General features: G+C 45.0%; 2 protein-coding genes across 7 annotated transcripts in view; both read left to right on the top strand.

Moving 5' to 3' along the window:
* Positions 1 to 7369, top strand: part of PAK3 (p21 (RAC1) activated kinase 3) — a 119203-nt gene extending 111834 nt beyond the window's left edge. For all 6 annotated transcript variants that reach the window (XM_027687107.1, XM_027687102.1, XM_027687104.1 and 3 more), the window contains 7 exons: positions 1499 to 1547; positions 3233 to 3345; positions 4178 to 4295; positions 4647 to 4746; positions 5175 to 5371; positions 6709 to 6846; positions 7104 to 7369. In XM_027687107.1, coding sequence (XP_027542908.1) covers positions 1499 to 1547; positions 3233 to 3345; positions 4178 to 4295; positions 4647 to 4746; positions 5175 to 5371; positions 6709 to 6846; positions 7104 to 7193 — 805 coding nt within the window. In that variant the 3' untranslated portion in view covers positions 7194 to 7369. The remainder of the gene's footprint in view (positions 1 to 1498; positions 1548 to 3232; positions 3346 to 4177; positions 4296 to 4646; positions 4747 to 5174; positions 5372 to 6708; positions 6847 to 7103) is intronic.
* A 2245-nt stretch (positions 7370 to 9614) lies between these two features.
* Positions 9615 to 13517, top strand: part of RNF128 (ring finger protein 128, E3 ubiquitin protein ligase) — a 42567-nt gene continuing 38664 nt past the window's right edge. The window contains exon 1 of the mRNA XM_027687094.1: positions 9615 to 9683. Within this exon, the coding sequence (XP_027542895.1) occupies positions 9615 to 9683 (69 nt within the window). The remainder of the gene's footprint in view (positions 9684 to 13517) is intronic.

Genomic DNA, 13517 nt, shown 5'->3' with positions numbered 1-13517 from the left:
AGTTAGTTAGAAGTAAAAGTTCGTAATGCAGAATTGCAGAGCCCTTGCAATTAATTCACAGCTTTGCTTAAATTACCTTTATCCAAACTCCTCACAGGTGGCCTAGAGCATCCCAAACAGATCCTAAGTTCAGGACATGTTTTGAAATAAAGCGTAATAGGACTTTGCTTTGGAGGATCATCACAATTTCAGCAATTCTGAATAAATGTTATTGTCTTTTTATGAAAACAAATTGGATTAATCTTGTCAGTTAGTCACAGGAAAATGCATTTGCCTTTATATTAAAAGAATACATAGTGTGCCAAATTAGAGCATTGTTCTCAATGCAGACATAAAGTCTCTGTTGAATTAAACTGCTTCAGAAATATTTCAGCCTGCAGGTAAACAAACAAGCGAGGGGATCATGTGAAAAGGAGCAAACTGATTTTGGCACTTCCAGTCAGTGGGACACTTGCTGGATGGGTATTCCTGCTACAGAGAATTCCCACCCTGGCTGTCCTTTGCCTCATTGCCCCTGCAGACATGGGCTTCTTAAATGATGGAAGGAAAGCTATGGTTTGGCTTAGAAGGAAGCCCTTTAGAAAAAAAGAGTTTACAAGCCTCCAGTTGCTTTGAAACCCAAAGGAGTTTCTTCTGACTGGGGCCTTTCCAGTCCTTATAGGGGAAGAACACCTTTGAATGAGAGGCAGATGGCAAACCACACTGTCTAGGCTGCAGGTGAGCATGCCATTTATTTCTGGTGGCTCTGCAACACCTGTGTGTGCCACAGAAGCAAAACATGAACACCACGAAGGGTCCTTCACATGTCTGTTGCGCCAAACAGAAGCAGCTGCTGGTGGTTGTTCACACACACAGAAGCTGTCTAAGGATCCTTTGTTCTGAGTCTCTCTCCATTTGTGTGTGAAATAATAGATTCCTTAACCTGCTCTAGCTGTGACCTCTCAGGATGGCTGGAGAACTGTTTCCTTGCATGCTGGAGAAAGCTGTGTTTAGATCCTTTCCTCAGATGGCTGTCATGTGTTCAGGGTTCTCAGAATGAGAGTGTGGTATTACCCGAGTTTGCCAGATGGATTCAAATAAGAGGTGTGAGAAGGCCCAACTGGACTGTATGTTACATTCCATGGAAAAAAAACACACACAGAGACACAAAGGAAAAAAGAAAAAAAAAACCTAAATATAACAAGGCAAAATGGAAAAGATTTAAATCTATTACATTCCAGTTTTTGTAGACACCTCCCCCCCTTAGGTTTTGAATTAAAATGGTTTGGTGTGTACATTGGAGATTTGCACCAGCCCTTTTCCGTCTTGTTGGGCCTCGGTTTTCTCTTGGACACCCGACATGGCTGAGGGCTGGTGGGCTGCTGTGCTGTTGACTGAAGGGTCGATGAACCCAGGTGTTTTATAAACACTCCAAGCAGCAGAGATCTCCTCTCCAGGCTGGCTTTCACTCCCAGGGACTAAACCTTTTCTCAGTTCTTTGCTGCTGTTTTGTTTCTAGGGCTTCAGGAACTGTTTATACGGCCATTGACATCGCCACAGGACAAGAGGTAAGTGTCAAAAATCCCAGCAGATTTTGCAGCTGTTGAGTGCTCTCCCCTCTGGTCTGAGCTGTGGGTGGAGCTTTGGGTGGCCAGTACATCTTTCCTGCAAAAGCTGTTCCTCTGAAGCATGTACTGGTGTCAGCTGGCAAAATCCATCATCTGCTTTTCAGTGGAAGCTCTTTAAGGGCAATATGGTTCTGTGCCTCAATAACTGAACACTTACTATGGCCATACACTTTCCAGCAGCGCTGGAACTGAGCTGTTGAGAAATGCCTGAAAAGGTGCCTGCAAATTCCTGGGATCAGTAAGGGCCTTGGTGCTCTCTGTGCTTGGATGGATGCTTCACCCACAGTTTTTAAGACCAATTGTAAGAGATTTATTTTTTGCTTACTCTGTCTTCAGAACAGGTCGGTGCTCTCCACACTATTGTTGGTCCCACCCTGGTACCATGTTACATAATCCCTGAATGTTTTTTTTTAATGGAGAGAGATGTTAAGAAATCCCAGCAAGCTTTTGTGCTGATAAAAATAGATAAGTTTTACTGCCAGTGTAAATGTATTGGTTTAGAAATTGCTGCATCTCTGTTCCCCAGTGTGCATGAAGTTGTGCTTTTACAGAGAATGCTGGTTCAGATGTACAATTTAGCTCTATATATGCAGCATAAAATCTGCCTGTGTGTGTGGCCACAGATAGGTTAGCAATACAACTTGTAATGTTGAAAGATCTGTCATAATGAGACAGGCCACATGAAGGTGGTCACAGATTCCCCTCTTGCTGTGAGGAGTAAATAGCTTCATTACGTCACTTAATTTCAGAAAGACTTTGTCCATATTAACTACCAGAAGGAAGGAGGGCAGTGGGATCTTTCAGAGAAGGACACACTGGCTTAATCTTAATTACTAAAGCTATTGCATCAACAAGCTGATGGTGACTGCCATCATTTGGGCCCAATTTATCTTAATCCCAGGTTTGGACAGTAATACTGATTACCATTTCTTCCCTTATGTGTTTGATCTTCAAAGTATAATTAAGGAGAGGTTCCTGTTTTGGGCACAATTTTGTGTTTTAGTCATATTGCAGCTGGTAAGAAAAGAGTGGTGTTTTGCTCTGGTATCAATGACAGTTCATTATGGTCATCTTGTTAGTAATAAACAGCAGAGGTAGTGTCTTGGAGAATCCCACTGCTCTTTGGGGCTCCAGCTTCAGATTCCTGAGTTCTCATTTCTGGCTGTCAGCAAAGACTCAGATGTGAATCTTACTGGTAGTTTCTTATCTACCTGCAGTGCTACACTTGCTAACTGTGCCTAGATTGGGGTTTCCAAGGGGTCTAAAACCCCTAAGCCCTCCTTATAACCCTGGGTATATCCATAAAATACCAAAGCATAGATTATTTCTTTTTAAACCCTGACAGTAACTGCAAGTGTAAAGTGTGTTAACAAATGTTCCTTACAAGAGCAAAATCAAAATTCAAGAAGTTGGGAATTGCTAGGATTGTATTTTTGTTGTGGAACCTTAATGATCTTTTTAGGATAGCATTTTATCCATAATGTATGTCTATGTTTGCTTTGTTAAGCAACCAAGAATAGCAGCAGTTGCTGATACAATCAAAAATCATATAATTACTCACTCCATGTTCATTCTGATCTTGTGCAACAGACTACTCAGGTTAATGGTTTTCAATGTAATTTTAGGTGGCCATAAAGCAAATGAATCTCCAACAGCAGCCCAAAAAGGAATTAATTATCAATGAAATCCTGGTCATGAGGGAAAATAAGAATCCCAATATTGTTAACTACTTAGACAGGTAAGTAGTTCTGGTATTATCACATGAACGTTTGTTTACACACTGCAAGCCAAAGATCAAAAAACTCCTTTGGTCACTGGCAGAACATGGAGCTCTTTATTATTTCTCTGCACATCTCCAGTGGATGGCAGGAGTTTGCATTTGCTCTGCATTAATCTTTTCTGGCATATGTAGTTTGAAGCCTTGTTTTCAAAAACCTGGACCAGCCATATCTTACTAAAACAACAGCCTGTCAGTTCACTACCTCCATGTTGTTCTGGGGTTTGTTTTTTTCTATGTCTTATGTAGAAATTATTTCCTTTGGGCTTTTCCCAACAATTTTCCATTGCTGTGGATGCCAGGAAGACTAGGTTCTTGTTTCCAGAAACACCTAATTTGCCAGGTTTTAAATTTTCTTTCCTGTTTCTGGATGTATTTTTTTTGCAACTTTCCAAACACTTGATCAGCTTCTGTCCTCGGTGGTTCACACCTTCCTCTCATGGATGAGTCTGAAAGTTGTACTGCCTTGTTCCTGGAGTTAATGGTGGAATTTATGAGTTAAGATGGTGAACTGGCTGGTGGCATGTGCTGATCCCAGATTTATCTTCGCCATTACTAAACTGCATTTTTCACTTGCTTGTCACCTAAGACATCTTCTTTTTCATGGATGTGCCTTTCCCATTTAGACTGCACAGATTCCAAGTACTGTAGAACCTAGAAGGAATGTCCTTTATTCATTTTATTCTGTCTTCGCTTAAAAGTGACCTGGAAACAAAAATCAGCTGTAGAGCTATAATTATTAGGTAAGTTAGCTATGCATATTCATCTCCACACCACTGTTTTCTCCTTTCAGCTACCTTGTGGGTGATGAGCTATGGGTGGTGATGGAGTACTTGGCTGGAGGCTCTTTGACCGACGTTGTCACCGAGACGTGTATGGATGAAGGACAGATAGCTGCTGTCTGCCGGGAGGTGAGGGGTCCCCCTTGTGCTTTGGTTTGCACAGACAAGGTGCTGCTTCTGTTTCTGTGTTGCTGTTATTATACAGAGAAGAAAGGGCACGTCCACTGCAGCAGCATCATTCTGTCTGTCTTTGTCTGTAGCAACAATTGATGTGTCTCTTTCCAAAGCTGATCTGCCTTCACTCAGAAAGATAGGACTCTAAGAGTGTTGAAGCAGCAAGCTCTTCCTCTTGACAGCACCGTGTTCTGCCATTACTCACCATTCCCCTGGAAAGGAAATCTTATAGAGCCATGTCCTTTTTTTGTGTGATGAAATCACATCATGAATTTTTGCCCTCACGTTTCTTTTTTTCTCCATCAGTGCCTGCAAGCCCTGGATTTCCTTCATTCCAACCAAGTGATTCACAGAGACATCAAAAGTGACAATATTCTTCTTGGGATGGATGGATCTGTCAAATTGAGTAGGTGTTCTTGGTCAAGTGCAGTGTTCCTGGGATGTGGTGTGGGGCTGCTTTTGAGTGACTGGCAATACCCCAAAAGTGGTGTTTGTGGGCGTGCACGGAGCCCTGCTGCAAGCTAAGGGCACAGCTGCAATGTGCAGAGAGGTCTAGAGAGGAACAAGGTGTCAGGAGTGGCTTTGGTTTGTGTGTGTCCCTTCCAGAGGGGAGGGAGTTACAATCTAAAGCTTCAAGTGAATGAATAAAAGCCACTGTATGAAACTTGAGAGTTTCTTTAAGTGGCCAATTCTGTATTTCCCTGGCTACAGCCCTGAGGAAACGCCGCTTTTCCAGCTTGATTCAGCACTGCATTCTCAGACTTAAAATGGGGAATTCTTTTGCTTGCTTTCATGATTCAAACTGGCTTCAACAGTATTTGTTTTTCTCCTCAGCTGATTTTGGCTTCTGTGCTCAGATCACCCCAGAGCAGAGTAAACGGAGCACAATGGTGGGAACTCCTTACTGGATGGCACCAGAAGTTGTAACAAGAAAAGCATACGGCCCCAAGGTGGACATCTGGTCACTTGGGATCATGGCAATAGAAATGGTGGAAGGAGAACCTCCCTACCTTAATGAAAATCCTCTCAGGGTAAGGTGAAATACTATCAGATACCACTGTCTTTCTAATCTCTGTCATATTTTGTCTTCCATGAAGTAAAATCCCATTCACATCATCTTGAACTAGTTCTGTGAAGGCCTGCTTCTAAAAATGTTCCTGGAGCACATCAGCATCTGCTGCAGCTTTGATTGCACCACTGGGAGAACCTTAGAAGAGAAGTGACATGTGCCAGTGCAGAAACTTGCCATTTTGGCCTTCAGCAGTGCTTGAAACTTGTCATGCACTTTTTGAGCTTTCTTTGAGCTGTATCTCTAAATGACAAGAATTTTTCAGTGGCAAGTTTCTCCAATTGAAGAACTGTTATGAAAAGCGTTGCAGCTGTACCTGCAGGCACGGAACTCTTTGGAGGCAATCTCAGCTGCCTCCAAACAGGAGAGCTTGTAAGCAAGACTGGATTTTACAGCAAAGATTTTTAGCTGATGGCACACAGTAGTTGTTGGATTTCTTGAAATACGTAATGAGCATATTTCTTTCATAGCTCAACCATTTTCTCCATGTCATCAAGCCTGAGCTTTCAATAATCCAACTACCCAAAGCCCTTGTTTCTTGCCTGGCAGTTTCTGAGATGGGAACATCATTAATGCATTTACTTGAGTATCAGAATTAGCAGAGGGTTACCATAGGGATGGAATTACTCCTTTTTCTGATGAGACCATTAAAAAGTTTTTTTTCTACCACATAAGTGGAGCTGATCTGAAATGTAGAGAGTGCTGAAAAACATAGTTGCAGGTGGCTCCTGTCTACCCAATTATGCCTTTTCATCATAATATATTTGTGCATGCAACTTAATGTTTCTGTGTTGAACGTGAGGCTCCAAATGTTTCTGCTTCTTTATCCAACAGTAAGATGATGGATTTGGTTTTTTTTTCATCTGGTAACCATTTTTAATCAAGAACAGAGCAAAAAACTTGATTACTTTTGTTTTATGGAAGCTGTACTTTGGGGACCAGTGAGCACTGCAGAGGTGCATTTTATGTAATAATCTTTTGAAATAATATGTTTAGACCACACTGACTCTTTTAAAACAGTTGGTAAAGCTGGTGTCAATACTTGGAGAAGCAAAATGTGCGTTTGCTGATGTAGTTCCTACTAACTAGGTCAGCCAATGATATCAGCTGTCAAGGCAAGATCATTTTGGTGTTGGAATAGCTGTGACTGCATCAGGGTTTTTCTTTTCGTTGGTATAGAAAAATCATCTCCAGCCCTCTGCCAGGGAAGAAACTGCCACTGGAGACTGGAGCTTAAAAATTTGTGTCTTTGTGAGCAGTTCTGGGTATGAATGAAACAGTGTCCTGTTTTTATTCCAGGCGCTGTATCTGATAGCCACAAACGGGACACCGGAGCTGCAGAACCCTGAGCGACTCTCTGCTGTGTTTCGAGACTTTCTCAACTGCTGCCTGGAGATGGATGTGGACAGGCGAGGGTCTGCCAAGGAGCTTCTGCAGGTAAGATGGGAAGTGACTGCAGGTGAAACAGCTGCCTGAGATATCGATTTTCTCGTTAGATAAACTCAAAGGCATCGGGTGCCCCCAGTGGCTAGAAAGGTTTGGGTTGGAAGGGACCTTTAAAGGTCGTCTAGTCTGACGCCCCTCAGTCCTATTTCTGTGCATTTCTGGTAACCAGAGGAACCCTGCTTGATCCTGTGAGGAACTGAGTTTGGAAACTAATGGTTCTTTCTCTTTTTTTTTTTTCCTTTGGGCAGCATCCATTTTTAAAATTAGCCAAGCCCCTCTCCAGCCTCACTCCTCTGATCATTGCAGCGAAGGAAGCGATTAAGAACAGCAGCCGCTAGCACTTCAGGTCGGCTTTCTGCCCTGCCAGCTCAGAGCAGGACTGAGAACACAGACTCTATAAAACCTCAACTCTCGTGCTGCGGGACAGATGGATGGATGAACAAACCAACGGTCACAGTCATGGTGGTAGGACCACCCCAGTTCCTCAAGGAGTAAAAAATTATCATTTGTCTTCTTCCTGCTTTCTGGCTCCTTAATTTATTTTTAAGATGAAATGGGGCTAAGGACAGAGAGGTAATGACAGAAAATGCTTTGCTGCCTCAATCATTTCCAAGGTAAAGCAAATTCAGTTGGAAGATTCCCTTCCTTCTCACCCTGTGAATAAGCTGTACATTCACTTTTAAATTGTCAGTTCTTTCTTAACGATGTAAAGTCCTGTTTATGGGGTTTTTGGTATGGTTTGGAATTGAGAAGGGCAATTCTTCATTCATCAACTCCAGACTGCACTGCCTTTTGAATATGGCCCGCTCACCAGTTTTTGCCCAGTCGTGATACTTCTAGATGAGAAAGAAAGTGCAATTGCATTTCCAACCAAAAAGGAATGAAGAGTGGGGCAGACAAAACATCCTGTGGAGATACAGGCGTTCAGCTGGGACTGTGTAGTGTTTTGGTTCTTGCCAGTTGGATTTGTATCACTAACTGCAATCTCTTTGCCTGGATGAGAGTCTTACTCAACTGAAAAAGCCGAAAGATCAGTTGGTTGCTCAGAAAGGGCTCGTCTGATGCAAAGCTGCCACAGCAGCTACCACAGAGCAGGTCCAGCCTTGCCCAGTGCTGAGCTCCAGCAGAGCCCTGGCAGAGCACAGGGCAGCCTCAGCATCCACAGAGCCAGGCTGGAAGAAGGCATTGTAGCGGCAAGTGGCAGCAGCCCAGCCCTGGGTGCTTGCCTCTTCCTGGGACTGGACTAATCACCCTGTCTCAGAGCCAAACTGGGTATGGGCTGCTCCCGAGGTGAATCGTGTCCATGCTGTGAAATGTGCAGCCTGGTGGGATTTGCCATCTTGAGTCTCTGCAGGAGTAGAGAAGGGCAAAACAGAGCAGAGCGGTCTCTTCTGAGGATGCCTGCTCTTCTCCTGGTTGTCTTGTAGCTCCTGGGAAAGGTTGGGAGTGTCTGCAGCAGAGGGGGAGGGAGCCAGGCTGCTCTGCAGGCTCCCACACAGGTGAGCATCCTTTAGGCACAGGAATTCTGCTGCGGGAACCAAGACTGCCCTGAGGAACAACCTGCGCAGTTCAGATCTGCAGGAGCCAGTGCAGCTGCCAGCTCCGGAAGAAGGCGCCTTAGAACCTGGAGTTGTGCACTGAGCCAGAGCAAACGTGTGAAGTGCAGAGTGGATTGCAGAAATATCCAGAGGCACCAAGCCAGTCCGCTCTCTGCTGTCCGGCGTGCAGCAGGCACTGCGCAGTGCAGCTCTGAGTTGCCGGGAGGAGGGAGCTGGGGATGTGCCTGAGGATTGTGCTTGACTAGTCAGCGGATTTGGAAGGGAGCAGTTTCAGTATGCAGTTTGTGTTTTATTTATTCATTTCTGAAAGAAAGACGCAATGTGGCTTCACTCAGCAAAAGCATTTGCACGGCGTACTTGTTGCTGTATTTTAGGAGTACAACTCATGCAAGACCTTTAAAACAGCAACTGAAGCAACACGCACCCAGTGAGCAAAAAAAACCCCACAGTAACACAGCTTTCTGCTATAGATCTGCGTGTTCCAGCCTGGTCCTGCAAAGGGCTCAGTAGCCTTTAAGGTACTCACTGCCTTCACGTCTGGCCAGCAGGAACGAAGGGTGCTTGGGCTGGTCTTGAATCAGGCCATGAGCTTGTTTGACTTTGGCTTCCTGTTTCGTTGCAGCCTTTGTGTGGCAAGTGTCCTTACTGCTGCAGACTGACCCATCCTCACTCACACTGTCCGTCCCGATGTCTTTGGCTGAGGCAGCAGACAGAGACAATGCTCCCCGAGTTACCGCTGCTAAGTAGGAATTAACTTTTCCTGATTTCCTGGGGAGCACAATTTTTCAGGTGGCCAGATAGCATGCCCAGGTGAGCAGCTCCAGTTTCCTGAACCGGAGGAACCTCAGGGGAAGCCAAGGGAGCCTCCAGGAGCCCACAGCTGGTGCAACAGTGGCTGACAGGACCTGGGTGGGCCAAAAGCAACCAAGCTTTGCTCCCATAAAGAAAGCCCTGGGGAGCGGGAGCAGCCAGGGCAGGCAAACAGGCCATGGCACAGCAGATGGTGAGCACAGCTGTGGAAGAGGAACTCCTCCTCTTAGGGTCACAGCTGCCAGAGGGGGTGAATAGGGGGAGGAGTGTCTGTGAGCCTTCTTTGCTTCAGTCTTTAATAGTAGGACCAGTTGCTCCCCAGGCACCCAGCCCTCTGAGCTGGAAGACAGAAGTGGCGAGCAGAATGCAGCCCCTATAATCCAAAGGGAAATGGTCAGCGACCTGCTACACCACTTCAACACTCACAAGGCTCTGGGGCCAGATGGGATCCACCCAAGGGTACCAAGGACCTGGTGGAAAAGCTCACCAAGACATTTTCCATTATTTACCAGCAGTCCTGGCTAAGGGGAAGGTGCCAAGTGACTGGAGATCAGCAAATGTGACACCGATCTACAAGAAAGGCCAGAAGGAGGATCCAGGGAACTACAGGTGTGTCAGCCTGACCTTGGTGCCAGGGAAGGTCATGGAGCAGATCATCTTGAGTGCCATCACACAGCACATACAGGACAGCCAGGGGATCAGGCCCAGCCAACGTGGGTTTGTGAAAGGTGGGTCCTGCCTGACCAGCCTGATCTCTTATGACAGCGTGACCCGCCTGGTGGATGAGGAGAAGGCTGTGCATGTGTCTGCCTGGACCTTAGTAAAGCCTTTGACACCGTTTCCCACAGCATTCTCCTGGAGAAACTGGCTGCTCATGGCTTGTATGGGTGCACTGTTCCCTGGGTAAAAAACTGACTGGATGGCTGGGCCCAGAGAGTGTTGGGGAATGGAGTTACATCCAGCTGGGGCTGGTCACCAGTGCTGTTCCCCAGGGCTCAGTACTGGGGCCAGTCCTGTTTAATATCTTTATTGATCATCTGGACGAGGGGATCGAGGGATCAAGGGCACCCTCAGTCATTTTACAGACGACACCATGTTGTGTGGGAGTGTTGATCTGCTGGAGGGTAGGAGGGCTCTGCAGAGGGATCTGCACAGGCTGGATCCATGGGCTGAGGCCAATTGGACAAGGTGCAGCAAGGCTAAGTGCCAGGTCCTGCCCTTGGGTCACAACAACCCCCTGCAGCTCCAGGCTGGGGCAGAGTGGCTGGAGAGCTGCCCAGTGGAAAAGGACCTGGGTGTTGGTCACTAGTGGATGAACATGAGCCAGCAATGTACAACTACCTGAAAGAAGATTGGAGCCATGGGGGAATCGGTCTCTTCTCCCAAATAACAAGTGGTGGGACGAGAGGAAATGGCCACAAGTTGCAACAGGGCAGGTTTAGATTGGATATAGGAAAAAATTCTTCACTGAAAGGGTGGTCAAGCCTAGGAACAGGCTGTGCAGGGCAGTAGTTGAGTCACCATCCCTATAGGTATTTTTAAAAGATGTGTAGATGTGGCACTTGGGAACATGGTTTAGTGGGGGCATGGCAGTGCTGGGTTAACAGTTGGACTCGATGAGCTCAGTGGTCTTTTCCAACCTGAATGATTCTATTCTATTCAAAAGACTTTGTTTCCTTCTTGTGAGGTCCCATTTTTCTCTGTCAGCTCAAGTTCTGTGTCTGTGGGAGAGACTTCCTTGTGAAAGAGTAATTCAGGCTGGAGATGGGCTGCCCTCAACGTGTAAAGCATTCATCAGAATGGAACGTGTGTATTCCTGTAAGAAGTGAAGAAATGAGTGACTGTTTCTGTTTCCAGTATTGCTTTTATTTTTTCCTACCCACAAAGGAACAGACAGCCGTCCTTTAAAAGGAAAGCACTTCGTAATGGCACATGTTTGCTGGACATACAGTCTAAATACTTCTGTTGACAAACTACACTATTTGATTGGAGGGGGAATTTCCTATTTATTTTCTTTACCTGTAAGTATTTCAGCATCTCTGCTTCAAAAAGACCCCACCACCATAACTTCCCAGAAGATAACAGATTTTAAAAACAGGAAAATCAAATGGTAGGGTTTTTTTTCTGATCAGTGTATGCCCCAGCATACAGAATATTGTTGGCACTGACTTTTTAAAGACAACCGCTGTCCTAGGAGGCCTTAACTTTTTATTTTAATAAATACTATATTTATTTTTCTTTGCATCAGCAAAGCTAGAGATTCTTCTTCTAAAACCAATTCCTGGGAGGCAGACAAGATTCAGCAGAAATGATCTCTGCCAGTGGCTTTTTTCAGCATGGACTGTACTCGCCCAGCTGAGGCTGTGTGACGTGCAGGGAAACGCACCTCCAGTATCCCTGTGGCTCCGTGCTTGAGACAGTCTCTGGCATTAAATTTTCACTCACCAGGTACTGAAAGATTGCAGCTGTGTTTATATTCCTCCTAGCTTGGATAGGAAATGTAGAAGAGACGTAGATATATTAAAAAAAACCAACAACACAAAACCATAAAAATCCAATCCTGAAGTGATCAAGTATTGTACATGATTTACAGGCTCACAGAGTATATTAGGATTGACAATAGCATGACCTTGCAGAAAGGAAAGAGACAAATATCTTACATCTCTGGAACTGTCTTAGGGTTTCTGACTGCTATCCTCAGATTAAGCAATCAGTTATATATATTTTTCTGAAGTATTAGAAATAGGCTGTTTCTGTTGCAAAATGAAAACTAAAAAGTTTCAGACACTTCCATTCCACGGTTTTAAAGGATTGGTTAATTGTCTTCATTTTTAAATTAAACAGTAAAATACCCTATCCAAGAGCTTGATTATGATTCCCATCCCTGCAGTGAAGATGTGTGAAAATGAGCCGATAGTGCACTGTTGTTTTAATGTGTTTTGGGACAGAAGCATGATAGCAGTAAAGTCAGGGAAGTTTGAGAAGCACAGAAAAGTTTATTTATTTAAGAAAAAGAGGAAAAAAAAGATAACCATACCTATGTAAAATTCCATACAGCTCCTGCATGCACTCCTGGGAACCTGCACGGGGGTGGATCTTACAGTGCTCTCAGGGTTGGATCCCAAACTTGGGCTGGGGTTGCATTCTCACTTCTTGTGTCCAGTGCTTTTGTAAATATGTGTGTGTTTGTTCTTCATCTTTGGCTACTGGTTGGCCATTCCACTACACACAAATGAACTCAAGGGTTTGTGCTGAGTTTCTTTGAGGCCAGTGGCTGCACTTGGGCAGGTCTTTCGGTCAGTGTTTCCTCATGTCCTGCCACCAAAAATGAAGCACATTCCAGTCACCACGAGAAGGGAGTAAGTACCTGTCTCCTGTCCTCTAGTTGTAGGAAATGTCACCGTACTCTATTGTCCCTATGGTGGTTATTTCCAATATATAGTCCTTGGTGTGGCTACTGAATATTCCTCACACTGAGCATGTAAATACTTAGTAGTCCTTAGTCCAGTCCTGAGCAAATCCAGTGAGCGAAGGGCCAGAGAGAGCCCTGTAACATCTACCATTAAAGGCAGGAGCCAGTGTTTCTTTGCTTGACATCCAGGGCATGCACACTAGTGCCACCTTTGCCTTGCTACACATTATCAAGGCAGTGGAGTACACATCTTCGTGGTGTACACACCTTCCTGGTGGACTGTTCACTCATGCCCAGATGTGCAGCAACTTTAATGATGGGTGATGGGGCAAGCTGATGAAGACCTATAAATATGTGTTCATCTTTTTTTTTTCCCCTCTCCTCTCCCCTGATCAGGTAAATATCTTTAATTTTATCTCCAGTTTTCAGGAAGCAGGCAAAGGACATCCCTTGTCTTTCAGCAGAAACCATCCGAGGTTTCTTTAAGTGTGATTTACAATTCAGGGATCTTTAAAACTTCTCTTTGCTTGTGTCTGTCCTTGAGCCTACAGGGTAATGTTATTTTTCTGGTTGAAGCTTGCAGAATGTTGCTTATCTATCTCTCTTTGGGTGCAGTTTAGAGCCAGTTGCCATAATCCTAGGCGTGCATTGTGCCTACAAACCATCACTGGCCTGAGCCTAGCAGTGGTTGCATGTACCTTTGGTGACAAGAGCCATCTCAAAAGAAAAAAGGTCTTATAGGAAAGAGAAGAAGGGATGGATGCCCACTTGCTTTTCATGGGTGCCCTTTGGACTGCCCCACGTACAGACCTGCAAACTTTGTTCTTGCTGCTTAGCAATTCCCCCGGCAAGCGCTTGGGTTCTGCTGGAATCTGACCCTG

This window comes from Neopelma chrysocephalum, unplaced genomic scaffold, assembly GCF_003984885.1.
Source record: "Neopelma chrysocephalum unplaced genomic scaffold, ASM398488v2 Primary Assembly neopelma1_73, whole genome shotgun sequence".
NCBI lineage: Eukaryota > Metazoa > Chordata > Aves > Passeriformes > Pipridae > Neopelma > Neopelma chrysocephalum.
The sequence above is the reverse complement of the archived record's forward strand: the minus strand, read 5'-3'. Positions and strand labels throughout refer to the sequence as shown.